At 39.3% G+C, this 13890-nt stretch overlaps 1 protein-coding gene across 3 annotated transcripts in view; it reads right to left on the bottom strand.

Moving 5' to 3' along the window:
• The window catches only part of epha6 (eph receptor A6), a 50237-nt gene that overhangs the window by 33347 nt on the left and 3000 nt on the right, over positions 1 to 13890 (bottom strand). For all 3 annotated transcript variants that reach the window (XM_031846104.1, XM_031846102.1, XM_031846103.1), the window contains exon 2: positions 9468 to 9532. In XM_031846104.1, coding sequence (XP_031701964.1) covers positions 9468 to 9532 — 65 coding nt within the window. The remainder of the gene's footprint in view (positions 1 to 9467; positions 9533 to 13890) is intronic.

Raw genomic sequence — 13890 nt, 5'->3', positions numbered from 1 at the left:
TTTAGTCATATTTTAGTGAGGGATCTACTAGAGTTTCAAATGTCTATCTTTAATTAAAATCTACTATTTTTTAGATTTACATATTACTTACTTGATTTGGAATCTACTTTGTTTTTCCAAATGTTCCAAATTCTAAGCACTTTTGCACATTTTTTTCACTGCCTATGCAGCCCTGTGATGTATCAAATAGAAACTTTCAAAATCAAAACCCTGGTTTGTCTCTCTTTTTGGTTATGTTTCTGCAAGTCTAATACTTTTTCCCTGCAACCCCAAAAGAGAAGACATATTTTTTAAGGCACAGCTCAGCCCTTGTGAACCACAAAGTTACACACCCGCAGCATCCGACGTATACTTGGACGTGGGCATTCAGATTCTAGATCTCACCAACCAGTCTCACCAAGGCGCAAAGACCACATCACAGGAAAGGTTTAAAACTCAATTTATTATCATATAAATACGCTGAAAATCCAAAGGTGAAATATCTGTGCTCGTAGTGGTTAAGGCGGGAGGGAAACAATCCGTGTTATAGAGGCTGGGAAGAAGAGAGAGCAGTCCAAGGCCAAAGGTCAGCTGTGCTGCAGGTTGCTTGCTTACTCAGAGTCCATTGTCAACTTTACACCTCGCTCGTTGGTCGTTCTCACTGAGCCACCACCATGGACAAGCCTGGCAACACTTCAGCCTTGTGGAAGCGCAACTCTGCCTTCACACTGTGCACCTTGAGGGGACCCTGGCCTGCGCACAGAGAAACACAGAAGAATATGAGCCACTTTTGATATTCAAATATTCACTGAGACCTCACATACATACCATAACATGCCAGCACACAGAGAAAAACGTTTTGCTGCATGTGGAATAAGTATACTCTGTCTATCAAGCAAATTGTAGGCTGTGCACTTCGATGTCCTTTGGTCTCTAACCTAGGGTAGGTCACTTTCTATCCACTTGCTAACTTCAGCTTCAGTCTGTAATGTATTACAGACACTAGTTTGTAGCCACATGCTATAGCTAGTTTCAAATTACACCAGAAGCAACTATCTTGAAGCTAACTACTTGCTAATGGTAGCTTCAAAAACACAAAAAGCAACTATTTTATTGACAGAATAGCTTCAAATTACACTAGAGGCAAATATTTTAAAGCCACTTGCTAACGTTAGCTTCAATCTAAACTAGAAGAAACTATATTATAACCATTTGCTAGTTAATTGTTAGCTTTAAATTACACAAAAAGCTTCTGGTTCATTTTTTTATTATTTCTACAACAATACGAAAACTGGAAAGACTACAATATTTAACCAACTACTTAATTTTATATTCTTACCTTGAAGTTCAGTCTGTACATTCCTCTTCGTTTGACATGCAGAGAGGGTTCAGAAAGTAACGGTCAAGGAAGCTCATGCTAGAGGCTCGTGTTAGTTTATACATACTCCTCCCCAACAGAGTACATTTTTAAAAGTTCATTGTTTTGCTGGGTGCGTGCACGTTGCCTGAAAAGACGGGCTCGGATTGCATAAATACAAGAAATGTACAATGTCAAGTGTTTTGAACAAATGCAGGTCAATTCAAAACTAAATATAGACTATACATATAAAGAGAGAACTTATATTTTTATTGTTAATAGATTATGTGATTCAACTTTTGCATTTACTCATATTTTTTTGTCCTATTCTTCTCCAAGATAAAGATGACCGAAGCCTTCTCCAAGATTTAAGACGGACTTTCACTTGCCACTACGCTGATACCTACATTGTGAAATTCTGTATTCGTGATTTCTACAAAACGGGATGTTCAATAGGAGAAAATCATCCAAAGCTTCTGTGTTGAATGTGATATATATACTTTTTCATATTAGAACACACCAACCAACACACACACACACCCACACACACACTACCACACACCTACAGACACACTGCACAGTCCTCAATTATGTTATATCTTAAAGGTGTTGCACAAAGAGAGACCCAAGGAAGGCCGATGACAGACAGAGTTGCGTTGTAAAGGAAATTAAAACAATTGAGGTAGAGTGTTTTCAAATATAAATTATTCAATAACACCTTAACCTTGACTTGAGCATGCAGTGCAAAAGCAATTAATCTAATATTAATTAAGCTATCTAAATTAGCTCTATAGACACCCAGTGGCTAATGATTAATCAATCATAATCATTTCCTCTTTCATTTGGAACTCCAGCCAGACAATAATACTGTGCCCGTGCCTTTATGATAAGTGGACTCTGAGGTAGTAATCATGCATATATCATTGCTGTTGGAACTGGAGGAGCAACTTCTTGGTATTTGATCATGATATATTTAATTATATAATCAACATTTAATTCAACATTTGTTTTATGGTCACAGCAAGCAGAAACTGTTCTAATGTTCGTATGGGCCAAAAATGTGAACGTATCTTTTTCAGCGCTGTGGTGGTGCTTCGAGCTAAATGCTCATATTAGCATGCTAACATGCTTACAATAATAATGCTAGCATGTAGATGTTAGTGTGTACTATCTTAGTTTAGCTTGTTAGCATGCTAACATTTTCTAATTAGCAAATTACAGCTGAGGCTGATGGGAATGTCGATAGTTTTTCAGGTATTTGGTCATAAACCAAAGTATTGAATCGGCTGAAACTTTGACCTGATGATGGACCTACATGAAAGGTCAGCGGTTCAATGTTTTTACATATAATCATCTGGCCGACTGTGCTAGAGGTCAGAAGATCGCCAGAGTCATTAGAATGTATTCTCAAGGGAACTTGGATATTCACAGGTAATCCCATGGCTAAATCAGAAAGCTGTTGAAATATTTCCAGCGGGACCAAAGTGGTTGACCGACTGACAGATCGACATTGCCATCACAGCCGCTAGCATGGCTGAAAATTCAAACGCTCATCTGTGTTCACCAAAGTGAGGATCAGTCTTGTGTTGTACCGTGAGGGCTGTGCAGTGAATTGTCACATGCCAGACAGCCTGTTATTTCTGAGGTTTTCTGCAAGTGTGTGAAAGAGGAAATACTTTAGAAGTCACAGAAAGGAATTTGACTTTAAGCTTTAAGACTCACACACTCGAGAGGAGTTTCTTCAACATATGCACTCTATATTTAGTAATTTCAGTGCCCTCCTTACAGTGCAGAAACAGAAACGTTGTATCTTTACAGAAAACAGGCTTTCTGGTTTGCATAAGATCAGCATTAGTAATTGAAGTTCCATTATGCATACAAACAAGAGAAAATGGTAATTTGTCACTCTGTGTGCCTCTGTGTTCTAAAATGCCCCCTTGGGATGTGGTATGGTTCAGAGCAGAGAAAACAAATGCAAACCCAGAGTTTGAAAGATGAGCTGCAGCCCACGCTCTCTGAGGCGATCAGATATGCACCTACTAATCGCTCTGCCTATTAGCCCCGAGCTTAGCAGACTGTAGCAGACAGATACCAGGTTTTGAGTACAAGGTCTGGAACTAATTAATGTATTAAACTAACACTAATATTGCAATATGGGAGTGCAATACCAGGTTCTCTGAAACTGACCTGCTCACTGTTACTTAGTGTGGAGGCTTCCCCTGTGATGAAATACTGAAAACCTTGATTAATGCAAAAAACAATTTTGGGTCTAATTTGTTAGTTTGGCATCGTGACCCTTCAGTTTGTTAAAATGTCCCCACTTGATCCAAAAAGCAATTAAGACACCTCATATTAACACAACGGCACTTACACTACAATTAGACCTGCCCCATATGAAGTGTCCTCTTGACTTTTGCTTGTTTTGGACTCCACGTCCAAAGAGATTTTAACAAAGTTTGCAACACAGCAATAAATGACGACGTTGTCTGCATACAGACGATGATTTAGAAGAGAGAGTGGGAGAATCATGGAAGATCATTATTCGATCTGTCTGTTGTCACCTGTCTGTCTGTCTTGAATTTGCCATTCGACCCTCATCTACCTGCATGCATGTCTTTTATTGTTGTTTAGCTGTGTCTGACTGATTTATATATTTCACATACTCTGCATGCTTTTATGTTTTGTGCCTCTGACATGGATTTTTTTAGTGTCTAACATATATCTATTTTTACATAGTTATCCCTCATTTTATTTGCTTTATGTGTGTTGACTTTGAGGGCCTCTGTGTTGCATGTCTTGTTAGTACTTGACAATGTATAAGAGTCTCCTGATGATACTACATATATTAATATTCTCACTTTTTTCATTGTTTGTGCACGCATTGTAAAGCATCAATATTGTATAACCTTTCAAATATAATCTTATAATCTGTTTTTAGCTTTATTTTGTAACATCTGCCTCTTGGGACTACAGATGAAAAATAGCCTTTTGGCTAACTCTGGCACATTTACAGAAATGTTTTTATTAATGTGCACTGTCCCTATCAAACTATCAACTGTCCCACTGTACTATCAAATAAACCAATAAAACAAAATTCCTTCATCGATGATCATTTTCTTGAAGAGTTTCAGTCCATCTTCAGACTTGAAGTGGAAAGACACATAGCAGCTGCTCAGTTCCATACGGCAGCCGTGTTAATATAGTGGAGCGGTGATGAGTGGATTAGCACTTGTGGCTGCAGTGATAGGTCTTATATGTTAAGAGTGGAAGATGCTAATCATGTATGCATGTAGAAAAACATAGAGTTCTCTTGTGTAGCTGATTTTATTTTTTTACACTTGTACTAATGTAACTATATTTTTCTTTCTGATTTGAACATGCATGGTGACAGAAGGTTCGATGAACCGATCAGCTTGTTTGATGCAGGACTGCACAACATATTGCGATTTGTGTTTCAGCTGCTCTTTGAGCCTCTGCAACCTCATTTGCATGCGCTGTGCAAATTTAACACGAATAAAAAATGAAATCCTTTTTGAATCCCTTTTGTCATGTTACCACAGGAGACACACTCTATGGACATATTAAATGTGATGATCAGCCGACAGTGCCTCTAACTTAATTGACATGAATATCTCCTACAAATCTAAAAATAAGTTTTCAATGTTGGATTATGATGTCACTTTACTTTGACTATCATTTGCCTTTTGAAAATTGGTCATGAAATGGAAATACCACTATAATTAATCTGTGTTTCTGTTACTTATTTTTAGTTGATTTATTTGTGCCTGTGACGGCTTAAACACAATTGATTAAAAACCAGTATAAAAAATGACGATGCACAATGTTTGACCTGGATGCTGTTGAACACAGTGCAGCCTGTTTTCTCTCATTTCTCCTCTGCGTACAGTTTTTGTCCCCAGGACTCAATGCTGGACAGAATGGCTGAAACCTGTGCATGTAAGTCCCAATATGCCGTTTCCACCTCCTGTTGTGGCTTCAGGGAGGATTCCTACCTCTCAAGAAAAGTAGCATTCTGCATCCTGCTTTGAAAATTGATGATAACAGCTTGTATCAGCCCCCTCATTGACTTCACAGAGACACAAACAAGCCTTCTTCATGTCATTCAGAAGCAGTTGCCGAGCCCTATCATTGTGTAGAGACATTCAGACATTAAAAACGTGTGGTGAATTTCTAACTGTACGTGTTACGATGTGTTTTTTTGGACCATGGCTCCTGGCAGCTTAAGGTCTGCACTCAGCTCCTGACAGAAAACGTTGACAGCCACTGAAGTTGGTCAATGTAAAGTTGTCATGCAGGTTGTTCATCACTGAAAAGAGGCTTAGATGAAACATGTTCCTCACAGACAAATAGATCTTCTTCTAAATCAGTGATATAGAGACCAGGCTAACTAACAGAAGCCTGTCCCTTCACTAGCGGTGAGGTCACGTGGATCAACCGACTTCAATCAACTTCATTAATAATGAAACACAAATAAATTGAATGTAAGTGTCAGTTTATAAAGCCAACATTCAATTAGGTGGTTAAGTTTTTCATTTAGCGTCATCGTGAAATATGTCTTGACCGTTTAATTCTCTGAGAACTTTGCTGGAAGTAGCGCTATAGAAAGTGTGACCAGAACTTTAGATTTATTTCTAAGTTCAACACAAGTCTGCTGTAGTACGTTTTACTTTTGCCTCACACGACTGCTCTTCCCACCTTTAGTTGCCTTTCCTCGCCTACTCATGGCTTGTGTGTGTTATTGAACGACACTGCGAATGTTGGCAGTGGGAGAACTGTGAGAAAAGAGAGAGCAAGAGAAAGGGAGCAAAATAGGTGCCATTTAAAGTGAAGATGTAATGCTAATTTAGTGCTTTAAATGCCGAACAATACTTAGACCCTTCAGTGGAGCTTTTGCATTTGGCCTCAACCTATAAACTACAGTATAGGATAATTTTAATAATTCATACTCACATACTGACACTGGCCAATTACTTGTCGCAATATCACAGAATATGTGAGAAGCAGGTTGTGAATACCAGCCAAAAATAATACATACATCTGATCATTTATCATCATTATATGTGGATTTGGATCATCAGTGTTTAAGCTCTAATCTCAAAAGCAGTGGACCAAGTTTGTAAAGATGGAAACCCCTAATATTGCCTGTCTCATAGTCAAAAGGACACATTCATCCTTTAAGGCCATATGATTGAAGAAAAGCCCTTAAAGTTCTAATCTCTTTAGTGAAGATGGGTTTATTGACCTTTAATATTTTAAAATTGTATTTGTACAGCCCAATATCATACATTTGCCTCAGCGGACTTTACAATCTGTGCAACATACGACATCTTCTTTCCTTGGACCCTCACATGGGTCATATACAAATTATAGAGCATGACTTTTCGTGGGTAGAGCTACAAACAGTGCATGAGAACAGCCCGGACAGAGCTGTCTGGGCTGACACATTGACCATCACTGTCACATCAGCCACTTTTAGCTTGCACAGAAAGCTAAATCTCTCAGTAAACTTTCACCTTGGAAGGAGTTCTCATGGTTACCTGGTTAAACCAATACTACAAAAGCTAGTGTTTCCTCAGCTTAGGATATGATTGACCAGTGAGTCACTTAAAGCCACTTTCAGATGAACTCACTACCAAAAATATTATGGTATTGGTAAAAAGAAAATAAATCCCATTTTAGGTGAAATTCTACTGTGAGAATCATCGTTTCATAAGTGTTAAAAAAGACATCAGGACGTTACACACACACACACACACACACACACACCTGTACCTACATTGCACACAGATACTGTCGTGTTACCAACAATGGTGGAGGCTGAGAGGTATGAGGTTTAGATTAAAATAAGACAATTTGTCATTGTCAGACTAAGGGGAAAACAGACAGAGAGGTCTTATGAAAATATCATTAAATCTCTGTAGTAGTAATGAATTATTGATTCGATGTGAATCTGGGTGGTGGCGTCGTGTTTGTGTTCAACCAATTAATGACATTGTTGCTCCCCATAGCAAAAACCTGTGTAGGCAATGTGCAAGGGAGGAGAAGCTGTTGCAATATTGGTATTTGGCTCTGAAAATATCTCAGTATTTTGTCACTGGTTTTGCTCCAAAGGATTTATTACACTTTTAATAATAGCCTGAAAGCACAAACAGTCTCGCCACCACCTCGTGTCCCAAATTAGACACAACATCATGGACAAATTATTGTTGTTGCTGGTGGTTGCAGTCGCAGCTGAAATATTTGTAAGAATGAAATCTACAGCATTTTCCCTTCAGGCTTAGCCATGTAAGACTGATATGCTACAATTAAATTAGTTTAATATCTAAAGGCTTGATCAACTCTGTATTCATTGCATATAAACATTGTTGTGTGTGTTTAATAAAAAACACCAGCGGAGAAACCCAGAGACTATTAAATCAAGATGTTTGTGTTTTAGGAGATTTATTCTGCCTTTGCATTTCAGAAATGGTCTCTAAAAGTCTAGTTTGTGTATTCTTATATATATTTTAATTGTGCATGGTTTGTGAAAAGAGTTGATGTAAGGGGGAGCACAGGATAAAGAACTTGATGTTTAAATAGCAATATCCTACCAGTAACATTATGCCAGTATTGTTTAAATTGCTGAACCCATCTGCATTAATAATCCATAACAGTCATGTTAAAAGCTGTAATAAGGCAGGACCTGCTACGTGCTGTCAGAAGGGTTCATGATGTCAAGCTCAAACTGGTTGTCACTAAAAACATCACAAGAAACTTGTGGAAATCCCGCCTTTTAGGTCTGGAGTGTTTACATGCACACAGTATAAATCCATTTTGTCCTTAATCATATGCAGGATATGATGTTTGTATTGGACATAGAGTAACCCAGTTTTCCATGTCCCTGATCATGCCTTAGTAACTTTATACAAGTGTCTAATCACTCTCTACCATCTACGGAGGATTTGGAAAAACTGCCTCCAGAAATGGCAGGTCCATTTGCTTTCGCTGTTAAATTAAATTAAATATCCGTCTACAAACTCGGACACAAATCTTGCAGTATATTAGTGCAGTAAAGTCTCATTCATCCGGTCGTTTGCTCACTTCTTTCCAAACACATACATCTACTCTAAAACCTTATTATTTAGAACACTTCTGCATAAACGGTCTCAGACTTACGCAGGCGTGCTACTTGTACTCGGAAGTCCAAAGTGTATTAAATAGTAAGGTTTTAGCAAAGTTGCATGTGTTTGGGAAGTGCTGAGCTAGCTTTGCTGTTGTTGAACTTGGCCGCTACTGGCCATCTACTTCGATTCATCACGAATTTTCTCAGTTTTTTGATCTTTCGTTCACCATGGAGGCATGCGAGAAAAACAAGAATTCATGGCAACACAGGGTGAGTAATTGATATGCAAATGCTCATTTTGGGAGAGAAGCATTCCTTTAAACAGCTTTTCATTCAAATGAAGCAAAGCATAAGTCTTTCAGCTCTCTGCTGTGTTGTGCTTGGTGCTTCCTTGTGTCGGTGAGGTCAGGGCCTAGACGACAAACATCAATGCTAATCTACGGTCACATAATAATCCATTCCACGTGACTCGGCTGATTGAGATGATGCACATGTTGAAGGAAAGCATTAAAAGACTGTTGAAACATTTAATTGTAACTCGGACATCTTCAAAATAGTTCACTTTTCAACCACATGGTTTTAACCATATAGACATTTTTGACCAACAAATCACCAAATGGATGGCATATTGGTCTGATTACTGTCAGGAAGGTTGACATGTAAAATATGTAACCAGCTGGTTAAGTTTTTAATGAGACCCAAGGTCCTTTCTTCTGCTTGTATCTGACTTAAGCACAACATTTTAACAACGTTGACTACTCAGGCTGAAGGGCTCAGTTTTGGAAAGAAAGGGTTGTAGATCCGGTTAGGACAGTTTGGAAGTTCAGGTCTAACATATTCTCTACTTAATGAGTACATTTGGTACATCAAACCTTTTCATTTAATTTGTGTGTAAATTGTTCAATTTGCTAACTTGTTTTACTGGTTATATTCAAGTTTGTATAGATGTATATAGAGTAAGTTTGTTCAAAAGCCTCAAACTGCTTAAGAAATGCTAATGTCACTCACCCCATTGACAGGATAGGTCTTCCAGTCCAGCTCTCCTAGCACTGTCGTAGTGTCCAACAGAACCACTAGAGAGAGAGAGAGAGAGAGAGAGAGAGAGAGAGACAGAGAGAGAGAGAGAGAGAGCGGGGCAAAATAAGGTCATGTAAAATGGTGATGAATAGTTGGAAGAACGACAGTATAAGCACAAAGAGTGACAGGAGAGAGCAGAGAGGGGAAGAGAGAGAGAGCGAGAGAGGTTGGACAGTGAATTTAAAAAAGAAGAGAAATGGAGGTGACAAAATGGGAAGAGAGCAGATAATAGTTATCAAGCTGTCAATGAGGAGCTGACAGAGCAGTGAAGCCCTTATCAGATTCAACCACCTATGAACAACAGCTCTTAGGAAAAGTCCAGGACAACACCAACACTAACACAGATCCGCCCTCCATCTGGAAGTCTGGGTGATTAGTACTCTGCCTCTCAGAGGTCAGGAGTGTTCTGTCTTCATGACATCAAAGATAAGTCAGAGATGAATAAAGGGAAAGATAAAGGACAAATACAGCAAACCTTTATGAACCGTATCATATTCTTCAGAGAACTGAAGTTCCCCCTTGAGCCAATTGATATCATCCTGTCACGTGATATAACAGCCCGAGATTGTGTAATTTTGAATCACAAAGCTTCTCTTGGCGGCACCTGCCCTGTGTAGCTGGTTGAGATTAGACGTTAGGGTCAGGATGGCTCATTCTTCGGGGCATAGTACCTGAACAAATCGGGATTCCGGTACCTTGCACGAGCATAAAAGCCTGGCCAACCGTAGCATTTCAATGCTACGCAGGGTGTATCTTGCCAAGATAAGAAGGGGGTTTCATAATTATGCCCTAAAAAGTACGCCCATATTGGATAATTCCTCACAATTTAGGTCCAGTTCCAATTATCAGTGCCAATGCTGGAAGTAGTGTAGGCTATATACAGCGAGGCAATAAAGCACAGTGTGGAGGTGAATGGGCGTATGGCAAGTCTTTCATTCAGGAGACCAGAGGGGGTTTTTTCCGTCACAGACCTTCATTTAGCATTTGATGTTTTATTAATTGTTATGATCGTGCCCTAAACTAAACCACGTGGCAGAAGGTAAAACAAGACAAGACATACTGTATATTATAATAAGGCACGGTCACGGTCACGCTCACTTCAACCATACTTGCATTTTGGGTTAAGCGTGTGTTCACACCAGTCTGCCTTATGTCGACTTTAGACTGAACAATATCCGCCCAACAATGGCAGACTTGGGGTATCGCTTATTTTATCCAGTGAATGTGCATTAGTGGAAAATAAAAGACTCGGCGACTGGGACACTTCCAACCAAAAGGCCTAGTTTTGCAACTTATACGACGTCACCTCTGATTGGTCCAGGTCCAACGTTTACGTCCGATATGTCTTGAATGTATCGCTCTGATAGCCAATCTGAATTTTAAAAACTATAATCTAATCTCAGCATCAGTGTTTGGTGGTGTTTTGTTTGATCATGTTAACAACTTTGTTTCTTTGCGTGCAACCGTGAGCACATTGTCTACATACAAGTGTGACAATCTAGAGCTGTCTGCACTCTGGTCACGGCTCAGGCATGAGGAGAGCCATTATCTGGCCCTTGCTGAACCCCCTGAGCCAATTTCATATGATGAATGTGCAATTTCCTTTGTCTCCACACAGCCAGTTAATTACAATCTCTATCGATAAAGTGCGTCCCACTTCAGCGGTCGACACTACAGACCAAAGAGTCACATCTTCAGACGACCTGTCACTCCCGACATTGCCAAATCTGGATTAATTCAAAGGTGTTGCACTGTTTTAAGAACAAGTCAGCTCACCAGAGAAGATACAATTTGATGAGACTAAATGAACCCCTTCAGTATTTACAGAGACTTCATTTAGCCTTGATCCCCTGCTGGTAATTAACGGCAGAATTATAATAAGATGGCTTCGTTTCTGTTTAAAAGGAGGACGTGGAGAGAGGGAGGGAGACAGACTGCAAGACAGACAAAGAAAGAGAGATATTGATTTCTGACAAAATTACAAAAACAATCTTTCATAATCATGAGCAATGTTCCATAGCATGTTTGACAGTGGCAAACATTTCCCACCAACTCCCTTCACTGTCTGTCTGTCTGTCCGTCCCTCTCATACACACACACACACACACACACACACCCAAACACAAGGTAATGTAGTCATAACATAATTAAATTCCTGCAACTGTAGGAGCCAGGAAATAATAGATGACCCAAGACCATAGTGCTGAATTTGATACACAGATTTTCTCACTCAAAGCGCACACACACACACACACACGTATGCCGACGAGTATTTATCAGGAGGACAAATCACATTACTCTTGTCTGGGTATTGTATCTGGAAGCATAATAATCCGCAACCTTTCTATAGGACCATAGGAAGAGTCACATTTTTGAATATGGGCACAAATAATCTACGTATATAGCAGTAAATCGCAACAGTTTCTCTTTTGATATCTCGTCGATATTTACGCTTGCCGAGTGAGGTGTTCAGTACAAATGAATCCTAAAGATGAGCTGAGTGTATTCAGTTGCTAAAAGCTCACTGAAAACCACCACAATCACAACGTGGTAACTCTCCTGTAGGTGGTTGTTGAGCTATTAATCTTAATAACTTGCATAGGCCTAGTTTTGAACCAAACTGAACAAAAAAATATGTACCAGAAACAGACTAAACATACCTGACATACCTAGTACCTGACACTGAACAGAAACAAAGTCACTGTTAACGTCACAATGACTCCAGTGTCCCTACAGAAAACCACAACTTGAGTCTTTTAAGATTTATTTTTGTGTGCAGATTAAACAAACAAGATATGATATGATTATTAGTGAGCTTTAGAGGGGCTGGTGGCCAGATGTTTTAGCTACTGAGAGAACCAGCTGTTTACCCCTTCTTCCAGTTTTTATGCTAAGCTAAGATAACATCTCCTGGCTGCAGCTTCATATTTACCATATGACATCAATTTTCTCAGTTAACTCTCAGTATAACAAACAAATAACTGTTGTTCCTTAAGTGTCAAACTATTTCTTGAAGGAAGGGTTTCATCTTCTTTGTTTGGTCTATTATTTTACCTTCACATTGTGGTAGATTTCTTTGACTTATGATTCCCACCACTCTTAGTAAATACAAACATTTTGTTGTGCAGTGGCACTACATGTGTGATTTCTCTATAAAAACAAGCCTCACCTACCACCTGTACATTCAGATCTCTTCAAACACAGCCTTTATTGAGCAGTTGTTTTCTGAAAATTGCTGCATGTGTCTGTGGGTGACATCTGACGAAAGTTGGGAAAAGTTTCCTATATATCTTCCCTGCAAGTGGCTCATGAAGACTCAAGAACTAGGCATTAAGTTAGAATCCTAAATTATTGAAGTATTTGGCTGAGGATATTCAAGCAGACAAGCACTTGGCTGAGATCCCTCAGAGAGACAGACATTTCTATAAGGGCCCTCGTCTTTTTTTCAGTTTCCAGGATGTGGTTTCAGAAAGCCATTGGGAGAGGAAGAATCATTATTTTCTATATGAGATGGTAATAAAACTCGACAGCAGCATCTAATTCAGATGATGCTGCATGCATCCTTGTATTTAAAGAGGAAGACCTCAATGCTACTGATGTGTCGGGATGAACTGTTGCAGTGATGCCAGAAATACACATAACAAAGAAATGTTTAAGTGTTTAGTTGATAAGTGATTAGCTGGTTAGCAAAAATGGCAGTTTAGGTAATTATGTGAGCCATTTATCGAGAGAAAATACCAAGTATTTGCTGTTTACAGCCTCTACAGATTTGCTTGTGAACTGAATGCCTTTCAGACAAACTCCTCCCCCAAACAGCAGGTGTCCAATCCTAGCTCAGCAACTGTAAATAGGAGTTTACACTCCAATCAACGGGATAGCCTTTTGCCAGACAGTGATTACTGTAATATACAGTGATTACTGTAATATACTGCAATATGACCAATAAATACCTTGTTATATAAAAACATCTCATTTCTGTCACTTTCTCACAGTCTGAGGGGACATACACAAACAAGATTTTTTTTTTTTAAATTAGAGTCATCATATACACATACATGAAATTTAACTTCTGCATTTAACCCATCCCTAGCTTATTGGGAGCAGTGGGCTACTGAGAAGCGCCTGGGGTTCAGTGTCTTGCTCAGGGACACTTCGGCACAGGACATGTAGCAGCCAAGGATGGAACCGCCGACCATGCGGTTCCATCCAGACAACCCTCTCTACCCATTGAGCCAAGTGGTTGACATTCATTAACAAACTCACACACACATACACACACACACACACACACACACACACACACACATACACACACACACACACACACACACACACACACACACACACACACACA

Source organism: Anarrhichthys ocellatus, unplaced genomic scaffold (genome assembly GCF_004355925.1).
Source record: "Anarrhichthys ocellatus isolate YVR2014 unplaced genomic scaffold, GSC_Weel_1.0 scaffold6, whole genome shotgun sequence".
NCBI lineage: Eukaryota > Metazoa > Chordata > Actinopteri > Perciformes > Anarhichadidae > Anarrhichthys > Anarrhichthys ocellatus.
This window is presented reverse-complemented; position numbering and strand designations above follow the sequence as displayed.